Source organism: Cynocephalus volans, chromosome 3, assembly GCF_027409185.1.
Source record: "Cynocephalus volans isolate mCynVol1 chromosome 3, mCynVol1.pri, whole genome shotgun sequence".
Taxonomy (NCBI): domain Eukaryota; kingdom Metazoa; phylum Chordata; class Mammalia; order Dermoptera; family Cynocephalidae; genus Cynocephalus; species Cynocephalus volans.
Window position 1 is genome coordinate 173248151 of NC_084462.1, and position 26427 is coordinate 173274577.

The 26427-nt window shown below is 43.7% G+C and overlaps 1 protein-coding gene across 1 annotated transcript in view; it reads left to right on the forward strand.

Annotated features, from left to right (window-relative positions):
* Nucleotides 1-3001: 3001 nt before the first annotated feature.
* Nucleotides 3002-26427, forward strand: part of LGMN (legumain) — a 34293-nt gene continuing 10867 nt past the window's right edge. Inside the window, exons 1-4 of the mRNA XM_063089472.1 lie at nucleotides 3002-3121; nucleotides 13301-13467; nucleotides 24724-24821; nucleotides 25819-25900. Coding sequence (XP_062945542.1) covers nucleotides 13330-13467; nucleotides 24724-24821; nucleotides 25819-25900 — 318 coding nt within the window. The 5' untranslated portion in view covers nucleotides 3002-3121; nucleotides 13301-13329. The remainder of the gene's footprint in view (nucleotides 3122-13300; nucleotides 13468-24723; nucleotides 24822-25818; nucleotides 25901-26427) is intronic.

Sequence of the window (26427 nt, forward strand, 5' to 3'; positions counted from 1 at the left end):
ATTAGTTCCTGCAAGAGCTCGTTGCTTAAAAAGACCCTGGCACCTTCTCTCTTTCTCTTGCTTCTCTCTCTTGCTTCCTCTCGCCATGTGATCTGCTTGTACCCACTGGCTCCCTGCCACTTTCTGCCATGAGCAGAAGCAGCCTGAGGTCCACGCCAGATGCAACTGTCCCAGAATCGTAAGCCAAATAAACCTCTTTTCTTTATAAATTACCCAGTCTTAGGTATTTCTGTTATAGCAACACAAAATGGACTAATACACAGGACAACTCCCTCCACAACGAAGAATTACTCATCCTAAATGTCAATAGTGCGCAGGTAGAGAAACCCTGCTCTAAACATAACCAGTATGTTTCATACTCTCTCCAACTCTTGCTTCATGATCTTAATCTCTCACTTAATCTCTCACTATTAGATAAAGAAAAATACTCTTATTCTGAAATGGCTCCTCGGTGCTGTTATCTCTGGTGACCCAGTTATCTGCCTCATTCTTGTGATATCGCTTTTTCATATCTGGCATGAGCCTCATTAACCTTTGACTGCATGCTATTGTAGCGAGAGTCCCAGCCATGATTTCCTTGTGAGGATTCTGCCAGGGCATTTGGTGGAGAGGTCCCCATGCTTCTATGGACATGGGGAACCTGACCTGCTCCTGCAACCTGTGCCAGCCTGCCACCCATGGCTATTTTGGTGCCTACCTCTCTGCTCCTGGTGATTCCCATTGGCTCAGCACTTCCTATACCATACTGCCATCCATGAGTGGGTACCAGGAGCAAGGCAGATCTCAAGGTTACAGATTTCCACCTTGTTTTCTTCACTGGAATTCTCAAGTTATAGCCCAGCAGCCCAAGGGATCCTCTGAACCTGTGGGTAACTAATATTTATGGGGCACTTACTTGGTGCTAAGCACTGTGTTGACAAATTTAGTTCTCAGAGAGACCTTATGAAGTAAGTACTGCTCTTTTCCCATTTTACACTTGGGAAAAAGCAGGCTCTGAGAAGCTAAGTAACATGCTCAGGTCACACAGTTTGTAAGTGGTAGAGTTGGGATTTGAATCCAGGCAGCTTGAGGGTAGAGCCCACCATGTGCACCCAGTCCCCACTCCAGGCCTCTCTCATCTCAGCCTCCTCCTGTGGCTGGCGTAGGATAACCACCTTGCAGCCTCTTCCCAGCTGCCTGACCATCACCATGGCAATCTCCAGCAACTCCTCCCATTGGCCCTCAACTTTCAGCCACCTTCTCTTGTGCTGCACTCAGCTATCAGCCCACACTGTTGCAGAGGGAGACCAAGGGGGGCTATGCCCTGCCCTTTGTCTAAATATGCCAGGCATGAGGCTGCCACTTTTATTCCATTTTAACTGTTAAGGTTTAATCAGCCAAAGGCCACCATTTATTCTGGATGAATTAGGGAGTGGTTAAGGACACACTTCTGCCTCTTTTTTTTTTTTTTTTTTTTAAAAAAAAGATGACCGGTAAGGGGATCTTAACCCTTGACTTGGTGTTGTGAGCACCACGCTCAGCCAGTGAGCGAACCGGCCATCCGTATATGGGATCCGAACCCGGGGCCTTGGTGTTCTCAGCACTGCACTCTCCCGAGTGAGCCACGGGCCGGCCCTACTTCTGCCTCTTTTACTAGACAGTGAATTCCCAAGGGGGAAGGAACAAATCCTATCTGTCTCAATGCTCAGCTGTACCAGGCACATAAGGGGAACCTCCTAGTTGTTGAATAAATGGATTAATGAATCCTCCCTATTGCAAAAGGCTGTGAAAGCATAGTGGTCGTGAGAAGTGGTATGGGCTTGAACAGACATGGCCTTGAAGCCCAAGGTCACTTCCAAGCTGTGATCTTGGGCGACTTACTTAACCAAGGGATTGGCAAACTTTATCTGTAAAGGATCAGACAGTAGATAAAATTTTTAACTTTGTGGGCCATAAGGTCTCTCACAAATATTTAAATTTGCCTTCTTTGCAAAAATAGCAAGAGATAATACCTTAATGGGTGAGACTGTGTTCCAATTAGGTTTTGTAAATAAAGGTCAACCTTTATTTACAAAATAATTTACAAAACAGTCAGCAGGCCTAGAGCAGTATGCTAATCTACAACCTACTGTTAAAAAAAAAAAAAAAAAAAAGATTATAAAAGAAGACCAAATGAGTCAACCCATGAATGTAGCCCTAGTGATTGTCCTTGAGGTCCTGGGCAGGATCACACTTCTTCCATCACATCAATTCCACTCCATTCGATTTACTGGGAGTCATCACCAGGCACCTGTATATACAGTGTAGTATTTTATTTTTCTCTCCAGTTCCCTGTAAGGTAATAATACCAAGCATTTGAGAAGTAGCATTAGTAATGGATTAAGAGCATGGGATTCTGGAACTAGCCTGTCTAGGTCCCAGCTCTGGCTCTGACACTTAAGATATGTAATCTTCAGAAAATTAACTTAACCTCCCTGACTCAACCTCCCTCAGTTGCCCTCTCTATAAAGCTGGGGTGACAATAACAATGTCTATCTCTCACAGGGTTATTATGAGGACTAAATGGGTCTGCGCACCGGAATCACCTGCGGTCTTTAAAGATTCCAAACCCCAGGCCAGACTCAGGCCAATGAAATCGCAATCTCTGAGAGTTAGACGGAGGCATCGGTATTTCTGAAGCTTCCCTGGGTGGGTCCAATGTGCAGACAAGTTCGGAAACCAAGGGTTTAAAGAGCTCAGACAGCTGGTTTGATCCCTCGGTGAACACTTCTGGAATCTCTGCCCCAGTGGTCCCCACCTACCCCGGGACCCCCGCCCACCCTAGCTCATTGCGCAACCTCCGCCCCAGCCTCCCGGGGCCGCTGGGCCCAAAGAAGCCCCTTCCTGTGCACGCTGGGATTTGTAGTCCCTCTGGATCGCTGGCCTCATCCCCACTTCCCATTGGCTTTCGCAGACGCCACGCCCCGAAGCTCCACCAATCACCGCGTCCCAGGAGGCCCAGTAGGCGAGGAGCGGCGGCGCAGCGCCGCAATCACAGCTGGGCGGACGTCGGGGGTGGCTGGTCTGAGGCTGCGCACCGCCAGGGGTTCCCACGGTCCTCCCCAGCTGCAGGCACCGCCGCCGTCGCGGTCATCCGCCGCAGGTAACCGCGGGCCCCAGCGGGGGACCGGGGCTGGACCCCACGCCCGAGGCCGGGGCCGCCCGTCTGCCGCGGCGCTGGGCTTCACGGCTGGGATTTTCATTTTCCCCGGCTCTTTCTGAGTCATTTTTTTCTCACCCTGCTGAGGGGAATTTCGGGAAACGGTGGATCGCCAGGGAGACCCTGCTGCCTGTGCTCCCGGTGTCCTGTGGGGGGTGGCGGTGGAAGGCACTCTGGGTCTCGCGTGTTCTGGCTGGAAGGGCGCTGCTCTGGAGGGGGAAACTGAGGCACGACAGGAGACGGGATTTGCTAAGGTCCCACAACCGGGGAGTGCCCGGCGGGGTCTGGGGCTTACCTGTGACCTTTACAATCTAGGGACAACTGTGGGTGCTTATGATGTGGAGGACTGCCCCGTGGGGCTTAAGGGCTGTGACCGAAAACAACAGAAATACCCAAACGTAGAAAAAAATCCCTTCCGAGAAGTCTGGGAAGCTCTGGTTTCTGGTGAGTTTCAGGACCACCCACGTAAGCGTGGGAGTGAGTGTTATCCGGGTTTGGTCCCCTGCCTCTAACGACTGGGTCTGAGATGGTCCCTACCTGGATTATCCCACGCCACGCGTTGTAGGATCTGGGGTCTGGAAGAAGGAACTTAGTGTCGCACGTGCTTTGTTTTGTAGACGAGTGCCCAGGGTATGTGGTGAGTGGAGTCGCCAGCTTTCTTTACTTTAGGGCTGCAGAGCAAACATTTGTCGAGCCCATAAGCTTTTTGAGGAGAGACCGTTTTATAAAGCGGAGAGGCAGTCCCTAGTGAACAATTCCGGTGTTACAGGGTCTGGAGCACAGGTATGTAGGGGGCAGCATCTAACCCTGACTTGGGGGAGGGGTAGGACTTCCCACAGAAGGGGATGCTTGAGGGGAGCCTGAGGGATGGGCAGGAGCTGATGAGATGAAAGCCAAGAGCGTTTCATCTGGAAAACAGCATGGTGAAAGCATGGAAAGAGCAATGCTTTTGGACTTGGAGTCGTGGAGCCTGGTTGGAACAAGGGATTTCACGTGGGTGGTGGATTTCATGAGGCATGAGAAGAGAGAGGTGCATCTTGCAGGGCCTCCTGAGCTGCTGTGAGAGATTTGGATGTTGTCCCGAATGCCCAGGAAGCTTCTCTTCGTGTAGATCAATATCTTAGGTACTCTGTAGTGAGAAAAAGGGTTGGAGAGAGGCCAAACTAAAGATATGGAGGTGATTTCAGTAAACCGCAGGAAATTATGGAAGGTTTTAAAGATAGTTGCAGTGGGAAGGGAGAGGAGAGGAGAAAAGATTTGAGAGCTGTCAAGAAGGTAGAATACACCATACCCAGTATTGTTCAGTAAAAATATATTGAAATAAACACCAACTCTTGAGTTTTCCAACCTATGGCTATCTTTGGGAGAAATACCCAGTGTTTTTTTTAACTGCAGAATTTGCTTTGTGGACCATCATTTGAATCCCAGTTTATGGTGAGGAAGTTGTCACATGTATTGAGGGTGTTGAAATCTGAATGGTTAACCATATGATAACTCAGATTTTTTTTTTTTTTTTCACGGCTGGCCAGTACAAGGATCAAACCCTGGACCTTAGTGTTGTCAGCATCACGCTCAAACCAACTGAGCTAACTGGCTAGCCCCAAGACTCAGATCTTGAACTCCAGGAAATGCACATTAAAATGTAATTAGATCACTTTATAGTCATCCGATTAGGAATTGTAAAGTTTAATGCTATTAAGAGATAATAGATGTTTGAAGAATATGAGATTCTCGTTCACTAGTGGTACAAGTGTATCTTAGAACAGTAAAGCCACCAGCTAAATGGGTATATCTTAAGACCCAGTGGTTCCACTTCTAGAAAATACCATAGAGAAATTGACATTTGTATACAGGGAGAGGAATATTAGGATGCTTATTGCAACATTGTTTATGATGGTTAAAAAAAATTGGAAACACCTTAAATGTCCATTAGTAGGGGAATGTTTATGAGTGGGTATATATCTTTTTAAAAGTATAATAAATCAATCATAAAGAAAAGCTAATTTAGGATACTAGTTACCTTACGGTATGGAGAGTATCAGACAGGACAGGGGAAACATTTCATCTGTAATGTTTTATTTGTTTTATGGGGAATAAAGACTTAGCAGATTTATAAAATGTTTGTGGTTGACAGTCTGGATGATAGGTAACAGGTGTTTTATGTTAGTCGTTATACATTTCTGTAGTTCAATGTCAGCTCTACAATTTCTTGAAGTAAAGATTATACTTAAAGAAAAACTTCAACTTAGGAATTAACAGGTCATGTTCAGTCATTTTGGAAAAAGACTACAAACTGCACTGGTACCAGGTTTCAAAAATAGTCATTTGGGTAAAAGAAAATTCAAATGCCAAATAAGAATTGAAAATAAAAATGTGGAGAAGCTATTAACCATCGACCAAAATTTACTTTGCTAAATACTTAAATTCTTCTAGCCATTGGTAGATAAAAACAATTTTTTTGACTGTTTGTTTTGAAATATGAGTTAGTTGCTTGTACTTTCTATAATGTTAAAAGATAATCTTTTTTAAAAAGATAAAGTCATCACTCTATACAAATATAAAAATGAACATGGGCTAAGAATTTTATTTAACTGATTAATGAGGAAACTCGGTGAGGTGTTACAGCTAGTTCAAAGGAGACTCCAAAGTACTCATATTTGTAGATTAGAAATACTGCAATGAATGTGCACATGGAAGGCAAAGCTGGCCTCTTTCCACAGTGGGGGAAGAAAGTCAATTGAACCTCCATTTGAAAGAATTAATTTGCATGTCTATAGACAAGAATTATTTGCATTGTTGCTATCTACAGTATACAGGATTGTAAAATAACTCCTATAGAATCCGAATTAGACAATCTTGAAGGGTATGCTCTAATCTAGAATCCAGTTTGTCACTGAATCACAAATTTTTTATGTACAAAAAAATGATGAAGTAGCCTGAATAAAATGCATTTTCCATTGAGGTAAGATATAGTTGGATTTCGTTTTAATCCTACTCTTTAACTAGAAAACCAAAGGATTTGAGAACTGAACGGGCACTTAAAAATTTAGTTCTACCATCTGGGCAGCTAAGGCCTAGAGAGGGGAAGGGTCTCCCCTGAGTCAGTTATGCATCTTGTGTTAAGGAGAAATTGTGCCAGATACTTTTTTTTTTTATTGAAACATAATTTATATATATATTTAAGGGGTACAGGGTCGACGATCAGTATTTGTGTACAGTATGTGATGGTCAAATCAGGATGATTAGCATATTCATCATAACAGCACGCACTCATTCTTTGTGTCCATTAACCAATCTCTTCCTAACCCCCCTCCACCTTTCCCTTTTCTACTTCTTGTAACCACAGTTCTGTTCTCTCCTTCTGAAAATTCAACACACTATTGTGATTGTTCTTTTTTCTTTGTTTTTTTATTTTTTAGCTCCTACTTATGAGTGAGGACATGTGGTATTTCCCTTTCTGTGCCTGGCTTTATGTCATTTAACATAATTTTCTCCAAGTTCATCCATGTTGCACTGGATACTTTTTAAAAACAGCAAGACATTTTTTTCTAGCTACTGCAGTAGAGGAGAGATACTTCAGTATAGAACTAAGGTCAGCTGGGGGATTCATAGCCTGTGAGCAAGGTGGAGGGGGTCAGTGGAATTCTTTCAGCTTAAAATATTCAATGTGCCAAGGTGCCATATAGGGGATAGCGTGTCCTGAACTGCCCCAATGGAAAATTACGAAGAGGAGTATCTTTTTACAATTAGGCACCACAGGTGAAGGCCTCCTTGAGAAGAGGAGCCTGATTAAAGTTTGGATAAACAGGCAGTCCTTGTCACCTGCATGGTGTCAGCCAAACGCCACTTGCATGATGATTTTATTCTAAACACCTAGAGAGCAGAGAGTAGGATCAGAACCTTCAAGTCTGGAAATCTATGTACAGATTTCATGAACTGGGTGCTTTGCTTGGCTTTGGTTTGCTGTGTCTAACCCAGAGCCAGTAGCAAGTGAGGGCTGGCAGGGAGAGGTCACACCTCATGGTGGTTAAGGGGTGGGCTTTGGGGTTAGACCTGGGTTTGAACTTGACTCTGCTACTTAGATGGCCTTGTGACTTTGGCCTTATTAATTGTATTGCTGGTGACAATTTATCTAGAATGGGCACTCTGTCCCAAACCTCCCACGTGGATTAAACCCCACTTGATGGTACATCTTTTGAAGTGAATCGGAGTCCTTTAAGTGAATCACCAAGCTCAGATAGGTAGCCTGAGCAGAGACGCAGGCCAGGTGGGAGCAGAAGAGGACTTGTCATTGGAGGCTGGTGAAGTTCATAAAGGTTTGTCCGTTGACTTTGACTTTGACTTTTTGTGGTTCAGGTTCTTTGTTGATGGGCTCTTCTACTGAGACAAGAGCCCTTTATAGAGAGAGCCTACCAGTGCCTTAAAATAGTAGCGCGGAGAAGAGCACTGTGGGTGTCCTACTGCCAGAGGAAGCATTGGTCTGCTGTGCGCTTGGGCCCTGGGGTGGGGGGTGCAGTGCCTGTGGTTACAGGGCCTCCCAGACTTTCACATAAGCAACTTTTTTGTGTGTGTGTGTGGCAAGCAGATGGTGTAGTAGAAAAAGCACAGTCTTTGCAGTCAGATCTGTGCGTTAGTCCCAGCAGTGCCACTTACCAGCAAGTTTCTCTGTCTCTTTGAGCTTCAGTTTCTTCATGTGTCTGAAGGGAGGGTGGTGTAAATAGTTGGGTGTAAACATGTTGGGTGGTACATAGTAGATACTGACATTCCACTGTCCCACCCCATGCAGCATATTGACACCTTGCTCTCTGGGAGGCTTTCTCTCTTGTCTTCCCTGCTTGGAGCAACGACTTGGTGTGTCTGTGTCTTTTTCTCCCTGCACATGGTTAGCAGATAAACACACATCACCTCACAGTACAACATGAGATTTTTTCAGTGTTGGCACATTAAGCTCTACCTTACTTTTTAAAAAAGTTTCATGGTATCCCATTATAAGGATGTACCATAATTGATTTAGTGACAGTCCCTTGTGGATGGGCATTTATGTTGCTTCCAGCTCCCTCACCTCCTTCAGGGCTTCCCCTTTTAAAAATGGTACTCCCAGTCCTCTTGGGACTCCCCGCTTTCTGCCTTATTTTTCTCTGTAGCTCTCATCACCGTCTGACAACCTGGATATTTAAAATGGTCTGTTTCCTCCCTCTAGAATGTCAGCCTAGCCAACTGTTTTCTTTGTTTAGTTCACTGTTCAGAGCTAGTGAGCAGCTAGTGGGTACTTAGGCCACCCACGTTTGTTGGAGAGATGGAGGGGTGGGTGTTGGAGGGGGTGGGCATGAGGACAGGTTGAGGGCGAAGTAGATAATGACACCTGTGTGACTGGGACCATGGAGGACCATGAGCAAAAAATAGCAGAGTCACAAAGAGCTAGTTTAGCAGGGATCTTTTTCTTTATCAGTTTTACTTTATCAATTTTTCACTTTGCTAAAATGAGAATTATAGAATGCTGCAAGATGATTTATGACTTTGTTTTGGTGCTTTGACTTTGTCAAGAATAATGCAGTAATGCTGGTCGAGACATTGCTGCCTAAGGCTGACTGCGTTGAGACACGCTGGTTGCTGAGGGTCATGGAATAATTATACTACTTTCATGTTGCATCTTTACCCCAGGCCTCAATATATTTTCCAAAATAGTGCTTGAGTATGTGTTTTTTAAGTGGCATTTTCCATTTAGTACCCTACCACAAGGATTTTAACTCAGCATTAAGTTCTTAAGTTCAAGGAATCACAACGCTGTGTTTATAAGAGAAATTGGTGATAGAGGGGAACCATCACCAAATATTAGCTGTGAAAATAGCATCTGTGTGTTAAGGCATTTTTCCTCACTGAGGAGTAACTTGCTAGTATATTAGAAGAATGAAAGATAAACTTGATGCTTTTTTGGTGCCTGCTGCATTGTTTGCTAATTAAGTTGGTGGTGTCCATTCTGTTGTTCAAGGTCATGTCAACCATTTGAGCTAGTATTTTACTTATTCTTCCCCCCCCCCCAATGTGAAGGGGGAAAGTCACATAACAGTGATCCCAGAGAAATGAGCCTTTTTGGACTAAGTCATAAAAGCAAACTCAGAAGTGACTGGCGTGCAAACCAGGAAGGTTGTTTAGTGATTGTTGAAAGGTTATGATAACCAGCCAGGCAGTACCTGTCATGTGAGCCGGGGGCATGGTCTCACTCCCTGGGGCAGGGTCAGCAAACTGGCCCATGGGCCAAACAAACCACCTGGATTTTACAGATCAAGTTTTATTAGGGCCTAGCCCAGTCCATTCATTTACATATGGTCTGTGGCTGCTTTCAAGATACAGTGGCAGTGTTGAATATTTGTGAGAGAAATGGCCTAGCCTGTTAAATCCTAAAGTATTTACTGTCTGGTCCTTTACAGAAAAAACTTGCCGACCCCTTCCTTAGAGGAAGGCTTCTCAGGAAGGCTTAATTGCCTCTAGGGCCCCAGAATTGGCTGTTGTTTGGAACACCTCCCCTGAGGGGCCATGGGAGAGTTCTGGGGACATGGATGGCTCTGCTTTCTGACTCTTTCTTCCCTGACTTCACTGTGGCTTCTTCATACCTCTGTAAAATTGTACTTTTATTAGTTACCTTCCAGCCCCACAGTCAGCCCTGGCCAGGTTGAATGGACTTGGGAGGGGCCTCCTGGGGTGCACTTAACAGACCAGACCTCATCTGTTATGTGCCATTCTAAACCCCCCCCCAAAAAATCTGGGGGCACCTTACTATAGTTACCCATTCATGGACCTTGCAGTGGGGCCAAAGAAACCTATATCTAGCACCAATTCAGGCTTAAAGGTTAAGAATCAAGCTCTTGGGTAGGAGACACTGCAGGGATGGAGCGGTGCAGTTTCTTGGCCAGGACGCTGGGCTTATGTCTGCTACACCAGAGTAGTCTGAGGCTACACAGGGTGTCACCTGAGCAGTCTCAAGCCTTACCGCCTGCATACTGAATCAGAATCTGCTTCTTATCAATATCCCCAGGTGATCTGGTGCAAGATTAAGTTGGAAACCACTGGCCTAAGGCACTATTAGTTCTTTGAATGCTTACAAGAGACTCAGAGCTTCCCCTTTTCTTTACTAAAGGGAGAACGTGTATCGTTTTGAGTGCTGGGCAGCTTGGGCTGGATCATCCCTTAGCTGGCTGCAGGATCTGTGAGGGCAGAGGCTTTGACCCTGTTCCTATTGAGTTCCCAGCACCTGGCACATTGTCTGGCAGTCGGTGTTCAGGGGACTGGCTGAGTGGGTGTGTGAATGAGCATGGTCAGCGCTGCTTGCCAAGTGGCATTGGAGGCAGAGCCCCATGCTCTCTTCTGCTCCCAGTCCCCACATTGCAAAGACTGTGTTTCTCCTCTTATCACAGAGTCACAGGTCTGGCTGTATTTTCTGTCACAGGAAGGCTTTCTTTTTTTTAGAATAACATGTTCAGGACACAGGATAGGGTCTTCTAATCTAGTAATATAAGGTGGCTGGGACTCAGGCTTATTCCTTCCTGCTTTTTGTTCTTTAAACATTTATTTAAAGTTTGAGCATTGAAGCATAGGATACGGCATGTACTTCATTGAGAATAAAGTCTTGAGATGCAGAGCCATGCAGCAGAAAGAGAGCTGGACCAGGAATTCAAAAGGCATGGGTCTGGTGTCTGGTCAAAGTGAACTATTGTAAAACAAGGATAAGAATATTCGCTGTGCCTGTTGCATAGAATACATGTACTTGTTCTGTACATGTACTTTGTTCATGTACAAAGATGTGAATTAATGTTCAACTATAGCTTATTTAGGTAGTTCACCCATAAACTTAAATTGCGCGTCAATGTTTATATTGAACATGTATTGAATCTTTACACACTTTATTGTATAAGTAATGTACATTAAAAAGCAACAGACACGGGCCGAGCCCGTGGCGCACTCGGGAGAGTGTGGCGACGCTCCCGCTGAGGGTTCGGATCCTATATAGGAAGGGCTGGTGCACTACCTGGCTGAGTGCCGGTCACGGAAAAAGACAAAAAAAAAAAAAAAAAGCTACAGACACGAAGAAGGAAATCACCCTTAATTCCACCTGCCACACAGCAATGACTTCCATTAAAGTTTTGTGTCTGCCTTTCACATTTTTCTATGCACACCTCATATTACATATATATACTTTTTTTTTTCCCATTTGCAAGGCAGGGTTTTTTTGTTTTGTTTGTTTTGTTTTGTTTTATTGAATCATAATTGATTATACTTACTTTTGGGATTCAATGTTGACATATGTTGACCAAATCAATATTACTAGTATGTATATTGTTACAAATTGTACTTATTCTTTATGCCCCTTGTTCAATCTATCCAAATCAGCTTATCCCCCTATCCCTCCTGCCTCCCACCACTGATAACCCTAGATTTCTTCTCTCCCTCTGAAAGAGTAATGGTTACTCTGTGATTTGTTGCCTAGATGATCTGTCCAATGCTGAAAGGTATGTTCAGGTCCCTTGATATTATCATAGAACAGAGGCTTTCTCTGTCACACTGGCATGAGCTTTGTGGAGAGAGACATCCTATTCTTTTCTTTGGTCTCTGCTGATGACTCTCCTTGTGTCAATGCACTCCAGTGGCTGGCAGACCATCTACTTGGTGGTTGTGACGTCTAGCCACTTTTGTAGCTGGCAGCCGTGGTTACTGTGGTGGCTGTGGTGGGCCACCCACATGGAGGTGATGTTTTTGGCATGCTCCTTGGTGTTGGCAGTATGTCTGGCTGTGGGTGGGGGGCTCCAGTCCCCTGCTCCAGAGCTCAGGTCCCCTGGCGGGCCCTGAGGCACTGGTGGTGTACCTGGGCCAGAACTAATTTTTGGTCCTTTGCTTACTTCTAAAATGGGGGAGCTTCCTTTGGGAACCAGGACTTGAACTGTGTTGTTGAGCTAAATTGCTGCTTTGCTGCTGTTTCCCTAGGGAAGGCTTTTTGTGCAGCTCAGGGTTTAATGGTTGACTTTATAGGTACTTCTGGCTCTCCAGAGACCAGGTGCACCTGGGTTGTGTGGAAATTCTGATCTGGGCCTGAATCTTTTCATCAAACTGCACTCCACTCCATTCAATTCTGCATTCCCGACCAGTCTCCTTTGAGTGGTCCTGAGCTGATTGGGGGGCAGATCGGCTGTCCTTGCTGTGTCCCAGTGTTCTCCTGGTGGGCCCATCTTCCTCACCACCATGCTCCAAACACTTCCCATGGGATGGGCCCTGTGCAGGTCCCTTTTGATGACTCACCAGCCTCTGAATGGCTCCCCTTTTTCAGCTGTTCTGGCTCCTTGCTCCTGTATGGGTCCATGGGATCCCTATTAGTGGTCTTGCTGTCCTGGGGGCCACCAAGACCCTCTTCTCCCCTGCCACCTCCAAGCAACTTCATCTGAAGGACACAACCATGGCTTCTGCCGGCTCCTGCTCCATGTGCTCAGCAGCTCCAGGCTAAAAGCAGCTGGGTCCCGAAACTCTCCAAGCAGTTTTTTCTTTCTCTTATTGTTGCTTCTCCCCCTTCATGAACTCTGTAGGCCTCTCCTCCTCTTCCCCTGAGCTCCAGCAGCCCCAGCTTGGCTGTTGTTACATTTTTATAGTTGTAAATTTGTTGATTTGTGGGAGAGAGTGATGCTTGGGACTGTCTGTTCTGCCATCTTGACTAGAAACACAAGGCAGGTTTAAACCTATATATCCTTTTCTTACAAACAGTTCACAGTATGTGGTAGATAGTTTTCCAGCACAGTGAATTTTGTTGGTGAATTGTATCTGCTGTATTTTGAGTTGTGACAAAAACTTTAAAAGGAGCCCAAAGAGCTTTCTGGGTATTCTTTGGTTTCTGCACATAACTTTGACTTGTTATAGAAGGTTGGGAAATCTGGGCAGCCCCTTCTCCACATGGGGAAAGAGGCAGCAGGGCTGGACATAGAATTTCTCTTTGCCTTCATTGTTACCTTCAGCACATTCTGTCTGATAACTAAGTGGTAGTCTCTTTTTGATCCATTTTCTGAGGTATTTGCTTAGTGGCCAACAGTGTTCATCTGTTGTTGATCATTACTTTTTACTTGACTCTGCTTTTTTTCTTCTCAGATTTCTGCACTTGAACTCCAAGGTGCAGAATGATTTGGAAAGTAGCCACATTACTCAGTTTGGTCCTGGGAACTGCTGCCATTCTTGTGGACGATCCTGAGGATGGAGGCAAGCACTGGGTGGTGATCGTCGCGGGTTCAAATGGCTGGTTTAATTACAGGCACCAGGTAAGAAAATGACTAACCTTTTTCTTTATGACACTGACATTCTGTAAACAATCTTGGACATTGTTAACCGAAAAGACTTTTGAAAAGCTGTTTACACACACCTATTAGGTTGGCTAAAGTATGTATGTTAGTGATGATGTGGTGAAATTGGAACCCTTATACATTGCTAAGGGAATTATAAAATGGTATAGCCATTTGGGAAAACAGTTTAGCCATTCCTGAAAATTTCCTACAGGGTCACTTTAGTCTAATAGTAGGTTTCTCAACATGGACACTATTGATATTTGGGGCCAGATAATGTTTTGTTATTGGGGCTGCCTTGTGCATTGTAGAATGTTTAGCAGAATCCATGGCCTGTATCCACTAGATACCAGTAGCATCACCCTCCCCACTGTAACAACCCAAAGTATCTCCAAATATTTCCAAATGGGACTGACTGGTCTAACACCTAAATTTTATAGGTAAGGAAACTGAGCCTAGAGAGGAGAGGTGACTTGCCTGAGCCCACACGGCAAGTCAGAGCCCAACAGGACTGAAGCACAGGGCTCTGGGAAAAGCATCACTAGGCCCCTTTGCCCTTCATGCCTCTGCTCTGCTGCTCGCTCCTCCCCCCCCATCTTTCCCTGCATTTTTACCAAATCAGCCTGTCAGAAGTTAAAGAGGAAAAGAAAACCCACATCTGAGCATACAGCTTTCTGGTGGGAATGTAAAATGGTGCAGCCACTTTGGGAAACAGTCTGGCAGCTCCTCAAAAGGTTGAACACAGAGTTTCAATATGACCCAGCAGTTCCACTTGTGGGTGTATGCCCAAGAGAAGTGAACACATATGTCCACACAAAAGCTTGTACATGAATGTTCATTGCAGGATTATTCACAGTAGTCAAAAAGTGAAAACAAGTCAAATGTCCATCAGCTGATAAGTGGATAAACACAAAGCGGTCTATTCATATAGAGAATTATTTGACCCTAAAAAAGAATGAAATACTCACACATAGTTCAACATGAATGAACCTTAAAAACATGCTAAGTAAAAGAAGCTAGTCACAACGACCACATATTTTGAATTAATTTAAATGAAAGTCCAAATTAGGGAAATCAGTAGAGACAGAAAGTAGATTAGTAGTTGCCAAGGGCCGGGCAGAGGGAAGAATGGGCATGGGGTCTCTTTTTGGGGTAATGAAAATGTTCTGGAATTAGATAATGGTGATGATCGCACAATGGGGTAAATATACTAGAAACCACCAACTTGTATATTCTAAAAGGCTGACTTTTGTGGTATGTGAATTGTATCTCAATAAAGCTGTTATTTTAAAAAGTCATTTAATCTTTTCATTCTCAGAAACAAGATGCTTAGACTTTTGCAATATCCATGTGCTGAGCTCTCTTCTAAGAGCACCTTGCATAAATGAATTCCTTTGACCCCTGGAGGGGGGTTAAGTGTGGTAGGTCCAGTTCATATTCCATCTTTCAAATGATTGGCCTGAGGCCTAGGCAGGGTCAGCAATTTGCCCAGCATGGCACAGCTAGCCAGTGGTGGGGCCGAGATTCAAACCCAGGCCAACCGGCTGTTAGAGCAGCTCTGTCCAATAGGAAAGCCACCTGTGTCATGGTAGATTTTCTAGTAGCCACATTTTAAAAAAGTTAAAAAAAAAAAAAGTGAAATTAATTTTATTATCTTATTTAAGCCAGTATGTCTAAACCATTATCATTTCAACATGTAATCTATAAAAAGTTAATAATGAGAAAATTTACATTTTTGTTTTTGTAGTAAGTCATTGAAATCCAGTATATTTACGCTCATGGTGCATCTCGGTTCTGACTAGCCACATTTCAAGGGCTCAGTTGCCACGTGTGGCCAGTGGCTGCTGTGCTGGGTAGCACAGGTGCAGCGTCGGTGCTGCTGACCGCTTGGTGGTGCTGCCTGTCACACGAGAGCTGGGGCAGGTGTGTTTCCCTCCCTGGATGTCAGTTTTCATATCTGTTGAGGGGGGTTATTTAGATGAAGCCCCTACCGGCTTGATGATTGTTGAATGACTCATTTCTTGAATGCTTTTTGTGGTAGACAAATAGGAAATTTGGCTTGATTAAAAAGTTGTTATTGTGGCAATATAATCTTTTTTCCTTTTAATACTTAACCACAGACCTGACCCATTTAAAGAAAGCGATCCGAGCATGTGACTGTTCCGCTCTCATTTTTGTCCTCCCTCTTTAACCATGAGTTAGAACAAGTTATTAGACACAGATCACAGATAGTGAACAGGCTGATTCATCAGCCCTCCTCATTTTTATACAACAACTTAAAAAAAATGTACTGGTTAATCATTATCAATTATAGGTTATCCAGCTACCCTTTGCTCCCAGAAACCTTTTTTTAAAAAGTTGCTAGTTCCCCTGAGTAAAATACTAAATGTCAAAATAGAATGAAGGGAAGCAAGGTGAAAGAAGTGGCCACACACTGAAATATTCGTCCCCAAATAAGAGAGAAGATGGCACTGGGGCTGTGCAGAGATGAACCGTGTATATTGAGTCATCGCTGACCCAGCCCGTGTCCCCGTGTCCCTGCTGGCCAGCGTTTGTTCCCAGCCAGTGCCTACACTTGCTTTCTGGACTTTAGAGGCCAATCATTAAAAGAGCATTTGGAAGAACGTTCCCTGTAGACCCTATACAGATTTTAAAATTTACATTTTTATAGAGGTTCACACTTTCCTTGGATTAACAGGACAGCTGTTGCCACAAATCTCTTTTGTTTAGGGAAGATTAACATACTAGGCACAATAAAATCATTGCTAATTCTTTCCTATACTTTATGGTGGTCATTTAAGCCACATTTTGTCTTGGCCAGATTGGATCTCTCTGTTTTCCATTTTTGGCTGGGATTACCAGGTGATGACGGGGGCTGGGCTAAGGTGATGCTGGCAGAACGTTCTGCATCCAGTGTTCTGAGTGTGAGGTGGGGAAGGAAAGCTGCTTTGGAAGTGGTGGAATCTGAGAGCGGAGTGTTGGGTGAATGTGCTGTGAGCGGGAAGATCTGAGAGAGTGAGGCAGGTGGGTGTGGACAGTGGGGACGAAGGGGCCGTAGAGAAGGGACCTGCGAAGCATGAGTGCCAGAGAGGTGTGAGGCTGTGGCTGGTGAGGGTGTGGTGGGGCAAGGCAGACCTGGGAGAGGGTCTAGCCGAGGTGGGCCAGGGCTGGGAAGAGGGGTGCTGGCGCTTGGGAGGTGGGGTATGATCTCACACTGAGCCAGGAAGAAGCTGAGCAGGTGGAAGTGGCCCCAGAGCAGAACTAACTGGAAGCAGGTCCTTGCTCATGCCTCTTGAGCACGCCTGAGTCAGACACTGTTCAGGGTGCTGGCAACACTGCTAAGGCTTCCTACCCTGTGGTGCTGACATTCTGGTAGAAGAACGCAGCCCTTTACTGAGCGCTGACTATGTGCTAGGCTCAGTTCCAAGCACTTGGCATGTATTATCGCTCTTAATCCTCAGACAACCCGTGAAGATAGGTCATGTTATGAGGGTACTTCAAACAATTTGTGGAAAAATAGAATTAAAAAATAATACAAATCTTTCCATGAGCATTTTGAAGTACCATATATCACCATTTTAAGATGGGGAAACTGAGGCATGGAGCGGCTATTTAACTTGTCTGTGGTCACACAGCTAGTATGGGGTGGAGCTGGGATTTGAATCCAGGCAGTGTGATTCCACAGTCTATGCTAATAACCACTACTCTAGTTATGTGACATGAGTATCTTCTCATTACTTTGTTTTTTATTTTAAAATAGTTTCCTTTTTTTGTTTAAAAAATTAACACATTAAAGTTTATTATAGAAAAGTTATAAAATACAGATAAGCCAAAGGAAACAGGTCATTTGTCATTATACTAAGAATCATTGTTCCTAGCGTTGAATTCTGAAAATGACGAACAGCAGAATTTTTCTGGGCATTCAAACAGACTTGATATCTTGGTGCATTTAGTGTAACTTTTCACTTGGAGGCCCATGGTTGGCCAGGGGTGTGTGTGGTGTATGGATCAGGGGCGGAGGAGTATGGAGAATGGTGAGGCAGGGACCCTCAGGTCAGGAACCCCCAGCCGTATAGGGCAGGTACACAAACACCTGAACATGAGGCCAAGAAAAGCCACTTCCTACAGGAGCTCCAAGTCTGGGTCAGGAAGTAGGTGAGCTCAATCAAGAGAGGGATTTTGGAAGACAGCTTCATGGAGGAGAGGCTTGAGGTGGGAGTGCAGGGTGATGGGATTTCTGCAGAAGGAGCTGGGAGAAAGGGTGAGTGTTCTGTGGAGGGAGAGCGTGAACTGGCAGCAGGAACATAAAACCACAGTGAAGGGAATGGCCAGGGTGTGGGGTGTCTTCAAGTGTGCGCAACTGAAGCCCTCTGCAGGGATTTGAATGATAAGGAGCATGGACACTCCAGGGTTGGCTCTAAGCTGTTTAACTCTGTTGTCTCAAACCCAGTTCCTTTCCGTTGTTCCACTCTGCCATCGTCATTGTGGTGACCTGTCTTCTGGCAAGCACTCCTCATAGTCACCCCAGCAACTCCCGGTGTCACATCCAAACAAAATAAAATCCTGTAGAAGAAAAAGGCCATCTGGGTGTCTTACGGGCCTGGCTTTCTCTTTATCGGAGTACAGACCTTTTTCTGGAGCCACAGCAGACGTTGCCCCACGTCTTTCTGACCAAAATTGCAACACATGCTCATGCTCAGATCAGTTCCTGGTGAGGGGAAAGAGATTTCCAGTTCTGGATTCAGGGAAGCTCCTGACCACTTGGAGCTGAGGGGGTCATCTGAGCAAAGCGAGATGGGGAGAGAAGAAGGGGCCATGGGGCACGCAAGGACAGCCCTTGGTCCTGTGAGACGGGAATGGGAAACCAGGGGAGGATGAGGCTGGGACGTTTGGGTGAGGGCACAGGGAGGCATGTTGGGAGCCGAAGGACCTTTCTTTCCCTCTGACAGAACCTGTCCACTTCGAACTAGATAAAGGAGTTGCACTGGCCCCACATCACCACTAGCAGGAGTGAGGGGCTTCAGCGCTCTGTGTGCTCCCGGCACACCCCTTTCCCACCCCCTGCACACTTGGGGCCTCACTCTTACGTCTGGCTCACGACTCGGGGTTTGCATACCTTTTTCCTGTAAAGGGCCAGCTAGTAAATATTTGAGGCCATGTAGGCTGAGAGGCAGAACTGAGGAAGGCAGGGACAGAAGTCAGGCTGCAGTGAGCAGAGGCTGGAGGGAGCGGTCGGGAAGTACGGGCAACAGGTAATGGTGACAGGGCACAGCCTATTCTTTTGACAAGTTCTTCACTTAGTACGTTTTTTGGGTTCATCCATCTTGTTACAAATTATTGCTTTTATATTTAAAAAAGGAGCATGCTTTTAAAGAGGGCGTGGTGGGAAGGGGTGCAGGTGGTGGGCAGAGCGGGACTAAGATGAGAATGAGGGCTGGGGCAGGTGGTGCAGCCGGCTGTCTTGTAAGATGACAGGGGCAGCCCAGGATCATGGAAAGAATGTGGCTTTGGACTTGCACAGACCTCAGGTGTAGCTCTTCCATTACCTGCTGTATTAGTTTGAACAAATGACATCATCTTACTCTAAACCTCAGATTCTTGCTCTGGGGTTGGTGGTGGTCTCGGTGAGGAGCCCTGCAAAGCCCCAGCCCAGTATGTAGCCTCAGTAGTGCCAGGATGTGTGGCAGGAAGTGATGATATGTGTATACCTGTCAGGTGAGCAGACCCTGCTAGAAAATGGACTCCTTCACAGTGACTCTGACATGGACCATGCCCATTGTATTTAGACTTTGTTCCAAGCCACTTGTCTTTATTTAGCTGACAGGTGGCTGAGACGGAGACAGTGCAAACAGATGGTGTGGGGACAGTGATCCGCATTGGGAAATCACAGGGTGCATTAGTAAGACCGTCACAGCTCCTGACACAGACTGTGAAACCAGCTGAGTCACACCATCTCTGCTCATCATTCTGAGGGCTCTGCACTTTTTATGAAGTCTTGCTCAATACCCTCTTGAATATTGCCTCATATGGCTGTTCTGTTTTTCACGGGGAAAGAACACATGTAGGTCAGATGTGTTCAAGGGAAGTAATTCAAGTAGCCTTTAACATCATTTCCAAATTGTTTGATTTGGTTGGACCCTACTTTTATTTCTTTTGAACGCCGTAAATACTTGACTCTAATGAGGAACCCTTTTAAGTTAACAAAGTTAGAGGCAACCAAGTACCTCCAAGGGTCCTGGAAAGAATCACAGCCTGACTTGGAGAAGTCTGCACGTGGAGGAAGGGGCACAGGCATGGTTGGGGCCAGAACACCTGGTTTTGAATCCCTTAGCAAGCCATGGCCTTTTCTGAGTTTATCTCCATCTGTAAAATGGAGATAAAAGCACTTGCCTCTCTAGGCAGTGCCAAGGGCTCCAGGCAGTGCAGGAGAATGCTAACACAGGACACTCTGAACCTGCCCCTTTAAAATACATGCAATAGTATCGAGGCATAGTGTATTAGTCTGTTTGTGTTGCTATAACAGAAATACCTGAGGCTGGGTAATTTATAAGGAACAGAGGTTTATTTGGCTTACGATTCTGGGACTGCTGCATCTGGCACAGGCCTCAGGCTGCTTCTACTCATGGTGGAAAGCGGCAGGCAGCTGGTGGGTACAAGCAGATCACATGGCAAGAGAGAGAGAGAGAGAGGAGGTGCCAAGGTCTTTTTAAACAACCAGCTCTTGAGGGAACTAATAGAGTGAGAACTCTCTCATTACTCCCCCCACCTAGGGAGAGCATTAATCCATTCATGAAGGATCCTTCCCCATGACTCAGACTGTCACACTAGAGATCAGATTTCCACATGAGTTCTGGGAGGACAATACATCCAAACTCCTTCACATAGTTTACATACCATATAATTTACTTATTTCAAATGTACAGCTCAGTGAATTTTTAGTAAATTTACCAAGTTGTACAAACATCACCATAAATTCATTTTAGAACATTTCCATCACCCAGCAAGGTCCCTCAAGCACATTTACAGTTCCTATCTCCAGCCCCAGGTACCCAACCACTGATCTACTTTTTGTCTGTAAATTTGCTTTTTCTGAACATTTCATATATATGGAACCATATAATATGTGGTCTCTCATGTCTAGCTTCTCTTAGCTTCATGTTTATGAGGTTTATCCACATTGAACATGTGTCAGTACTCCATTCCTTTTTCTTGCCAGATAATATTCCTTTGTGTCTGTAGATCACATTTTGTGTATCCATTTGCCAGTTGATAGACATTTGGGTTGTTTCCAACTTCTGGCTATTACTAACAGTGTTGCTAAGAATATTTGTGTGCAAATCTTTGCATGATAAATGTTTTTGTTTCTCTTGTGTAGATACATACCTAAGAGTAGAGTTGTTTGGTTACAAGGTACACTTATGTTTAGCTTTTTAAGAAACTGTCAAACTATTTTCCAAAATGGCTGCACCATCTCACATTCCCATACACAGGCTGTGGAGCCTCCTGGTTCTCTGATCTTCACCAACACTTGTTTTGTCTGTCTGGCTGTGGAGCCTCCTGGTTCTCTGATCTTCACCAACACTTGTTATTGTCTGTCTGGCTGTGAAGTAGCTTCTCACTGTGGTTTTAGTTTACATTTCCTTAGTGATTAATGATGTTGAATATCTGTTCATGTGCTCATTAGCTATTCATATATCTTCTTAGGTGAAATGCTTTTCCATCTTTTACCTATTTTTTGATCTGACTGATTGTTTTGTTGAGGTCTTTGTAAGAGTTCTTTGCGTATTCTGGACACAAGTCCTTTATCGGATAATGTGTTTTGCAAATGTTTTCTCTTAGTCTGTTGTTTGTCTTTTCATTTTCTTCATGGTGTCTTTTGAAGCACTAAAGTTTTAAATTTTGATAAATTCTGATTTATCAGTTTTTTTCTTTTTAGACCATGCTTTTGGTGTCATATCTATGACATCTTTAAGATTATAACTCAAGGTCCTGAATATTTTCTCTTGTTATCTTCCAAAAGTTTTATTGTTTTGCCCTTACATTTAAGTCTATGATATATTTTGAGTTAATTTTTGTGTATGGTGTAAGGTGAGGATCTAAGTTCATCGCTTTTTATGTGGTTATCTAAATTGTTCTAGCACCATTTGTTTCAAAGACTGTCTCCCCAATATAGTATTGAAATCAGGAAGTGAAAGTCCTCTACCTTTGTTCTTCTTTTTGAAAGTTGTTTTGGCTATTCTAGGACTTCGGTAATACCATGTAAGTTTTAGGATCATCTAGTCAATTTCTGCAAAAAAGCCCGCTGATCTTTTTTTTATTTTTACACTATTAAGTCTTCTGATCCATGAACATGCAATGTCTCTCCGTTTGTTTAGGTCTTTAATTTTCCTCAAGCAGTATTTTATAATTTTTCAGTGCATAAGTCTTATAGTTCTTTTGTTAAATTTATTCCCAAGTATTTTCTTTACATTTTTATTTTATTTTAATGTTTTATGAGCCTGCCTTTTACTGTCTGACAGGAGAAATAAATGATAGAGTGACTTATCTTGGGGGCAAGAGGGAGGGTATACCTGCTTATTTCTACTTTCATCATAGGAGTAGGTTAAATCTGACATTATTGATTTTATTTTTTTCCTTATGAAATAGCAGACAAATGTCTATATAATGTGTACAGAATTGGGGGTATAGGGGTACCTTGTACCCTGATAAAGAAAAAGAAAACTACTAGTACCTGTCTCCTGTGTGATGGAATCCCTCTCCTTTCCTTCTGGAAAAAAAACTCCTGAATTTTTGGTCAATCATTCCTTTGCTTTGCTTTGTAGTTTTACCATATATGTATTTAACTGTAAACAACATAATGTTTTATGTTAGCCTTTTGTGACCTTTATATAAATGTATTTTTCTATGGATTGTTCTTTTTCTCATTATGCTCCTGAGATTCTTCTGTTTTGGAGCCTGGGTTGTATTACATTCATTTTCTGTTATTCCATTTATGTGGGCATATGACAGTGTTTTTTTTTTTTTTTTTTCCCCCCCAGCTCTCGATGGTTATTGGGGTTATATCTTATTTTTTGCTGTTACAGTGATGCTATGAACAATCTGCTATTGTACATTGGCTAGAGTTTCACTAGGGTACAGCTAGGAGTAGAATTGCTGTGTTGGAGGGTATGTTCTTCAACTTGTTTGATAATGTCAAAGTGTTTTCCAGAGTGGAATGCCAATTATACTATATTTCTGCCAGGGTTGTATTAGTTTCCTATCGCTGCTATAACCAATTACCACAAACTTAGTAGCTTTTAAAACAACATAAATTTATTGTCTTATAGTTCTGTAGGTGAGAAATCTGAAATAGGTCTCATTGTGGTAAGTCAAGGTCTTGACAGGGCTGCATTCCTTGGTGACTGCAGAGGAGGTTCTATTTTCTTGCCTTTTCTAGCTTTTAGAGGCTGCCTGCATTCCTTGGCTCATGGCCCCTTCCTCCATCCTTAAAGGCAGCAAGGGGGTCGGTTACATCAGATCACTCAGACACTGACTCCTCTGCCTCCTTCTCCACATATAAGGACCTTTGTGATTACACTGGGCACACTGGAAAAATATAGGAGAACCTCCCTATTTTAAGGCCAACTGGTTAGCAACCTCAAACCCATCTGCTCTCTTAATTCCCTTTTGCCATGTAATGTAACATTCACAGGTTCCAGGGATTAAGACATGGGTGTCTTTGGGAGGGCTGTTATTCTGCCCACCACAACTGGAGGTCTGAAGCTCCTCATTATTCCACAGAAATGGGGATTTAAACACTTTAACAATTTTTGTCTATAAATAGAAAATATTTAGTAACTATTTTTTGAAAACGATCTTTGTTTAGACTTTCAGCCCCTCACTCTCTCTCCCTGGGCCTCTGTAATTTTAGTGATTTCTCTCTTGTCCCTATGTGAAGCAATATCAGGTCTGCAGTCAGAATGCCGGCATCTTCTACTGTGAGCTGTGTGTGATTGGGCAGTCACCTCACCTACCTAAGCTTCTGTCTCCTCATCTGTAACACGGGGATTGTTACCTTTATCTTGAGAACTAAATGAATAATTCATAGAAAGTCTTAGCATGGTGCTGGATGAAAAAGAAAGTCAATAAATGTATTAGTTTTCATGTTTATTCAGTCATTCACTTATTTTTAGCAGCTCTTGAGTGCCCGGCCCTGGACTCACCCATTCAACATTCAGCAACTGTATATTGAGCACCCAGCTGTGCCGTAAAATAAGTCTATTTGTGGGGGGCATCCATAGGCAAAATGCCAGGTTTAATGTTTGATGAGCTTTATATTTTTGCTGTGCTGAGTGCTGTTTAGATTGCAATGTGTATAGGTCCTGTTCCTCAAGCTGTCTTCCTTAGGGAGGCAAATAGCTGGGCACACTCCTCCCTTTATGATAATTTATGTCTTTGTTCTAGAAAAGCCATCATTAACTCTAAGCAGAAAGGTGGACAACATTCCTTTCTGTCCTCAATGATTTCCGTGTCATGAAGTGCAGTATGTGTCATCTGAAATAAGGAAGCAAGCATGTCTTCTCCCTTGTATGGGCAAGAAATGGCATCAGGAAAGATTTTCTTTTATCCCTAGTATGTCTTCCTTTGTATTATTGTTATATTTTAAAACTAAAGAGCACATTTCTCATTTTAATTCCTGAGTCGAACTTTTGAGTTTTCTCTTAGTTCTCTTGAACAGTGACTATAGCATCCAAAGTTGCTTTAGTCAGAAGAATCTGGTGTGACACAGAACTAGCTGTTTACCTTGTAATCTGTTGGTTCATCATTCTGAGTCATTCTGTGTTTGAGACCTAAACCCCTGCTTTCAGGAGACTTGTATGTGGTCTGGGAAATGAAAATAAGTTACTTAGAACTTTCCAAGGCCCTTGACACCTGTTGATGTGGTGGTAGTGGGGGTGTGTGTGCACATGTGTGCATGTGTGTGCACATGTGTGCATGTGTGTGTGGTCCACATATGCACTCGCTTCCTGATGAGTAAGAATTGGATAATTTGGGTGGGGGGGGGAATCTTTTAAAATTGAGGTTAAAACATATAAATGTGTGTGTTTTAAGATAATAATTTAAAGACCTGGCCAACAGGGAATGATTTGGAGCAAGTCTTCCACGAGACAGAACGTGTTGCTCATTACAGCTCCAAACCCCAAATTGGCCTCCTTCTGGGCAAAATCTACAACTTGACTAAATCATTTTTCGCAGGCAGATGCATGCCATGCCTACCAGATCATTCACCGAAATGGGATTCCTGACGAGCAGATCGTTGTGATGATGTACGATGACATTGCCAACTCTACAGAGTAAGTAGAGAGCACTTTGAACTTGGTGGCAAAGAACTTCAGGGCATTTTTTAAAAAATGGCATCCAGACTCATAGGGATCCTAGAACAGTGTCCTGATGTTAGAACATAAACAGACTCCCAGTTGAAAGTCCTCAGGGATGCCTTGTGTTGAGCTTTGAACATGACTTGGGGTGCCCTGCAATGTCAGAGACACAGGAATGGGTACTGAAGGGTACCTCGAAAGGGTTAAGCATAAGTTCCTTTTCACCTTGGAGAACTCGTGTGTGGGTTCCATCTGTGGGTTCCACGGTGCTTGTCCCTAATCTCTGAGCAGGGGACAGCACAGAGTTCCTGTACTTGGAAGGCTCTTATTTGTAGGTTAGATCCTACTACCCTTCTTTCTATATTTTTTACTTTTATTTCTTGTGGAACTTTATTTTACAAATAGTTCTCTCATGCCTGCTTATCTGACTTCTTGAGATCAGAAGTAGCAAGTATAGGTATTAAACTTAACCATTGCTAGTCTCCCCAGCTCCTCAGTTACTCTGCTGTGGTCCCCGCAAGGATGCTGCCCTTTGCGGTAATCGCATACACAGCCCCTGCATAATCCTTTGAGCCCTTAACACCTAAGCTCTTGCATTAATGGCTTGTATTAAAGTTTTCTGTCCTGTTTCTGAAAGTAGTTTTGCTTTGAGAGATATTTTGATGAGATCTTGCTCCCAAGATGCTGTCTGGTTTCCATCAGGAGTCCAGGAACACCTGGGCTTTGGTCCTTGTCCTAAATTTTTAGAGCTCAGCCCCTCACTGCTGCTGTTAAGAGTTCTTGAGTTGTGGGACCCCTGAGATCCCCATGCTACTAAAACCACTAATACTTTGGCAACCGTGCAGGTGACATTAAGTGTCTTTGGCAAACATAGCCGTTTACTATTTTTTCACATTATGGGGCATACTTTTGAAGAAAGAGACTTCAAAGACTTGTCACATTTTGTATTTCAATAGTGTCCTTTAATTTTCAGCAATCCCACTCCAGGTATTGTGATCAACCGGCCCAATGGCACAGATGTATATAAGGGTGTCCCGAAGGACTATACCAGAGAGGTGAGCAGATTATGGGGTTGGAACCAGCAGGCTTTGTTTTCATTTGAGTGGTGATTTTTCTCTTTCTTGTGTTTCTAGAATCAGAACCTCACTAGACTGATCTCTGGTCCCTGTTATATGTTTGTAGTAGGATTTATGCTTAAGGTATAAATTACGAGAGTTTTGAAAGAAAGCAGAGCAAAGGAAAAATGTCCAAAATTAGTTGCAGTCTTCTGGTAGTTTCTGGTCTTCTCATACTTTAAGCCTGATAATAGATTTTCCTCGATAATAAGCTGATTTTCTTGGGGTATTGCTGTTAATCTGATTATAGATTATCTTTGCTTTCTTATGAAAATCAGTTTTCTCAGTACCCTCAGGATTTTGCTGAGAGTTTTTGTTAATTATTATTATAGTATGTCACTTCCAAAAATTTTTATATTCCTCCCAGTTGATGGAGATGGTATAAATTGACACATTTTTAAGTACACCATAATGACTTCAGTCTTGTGGTTTTCTTAGTCTCTTTTTCTTAATTTTGGAAGGATCTT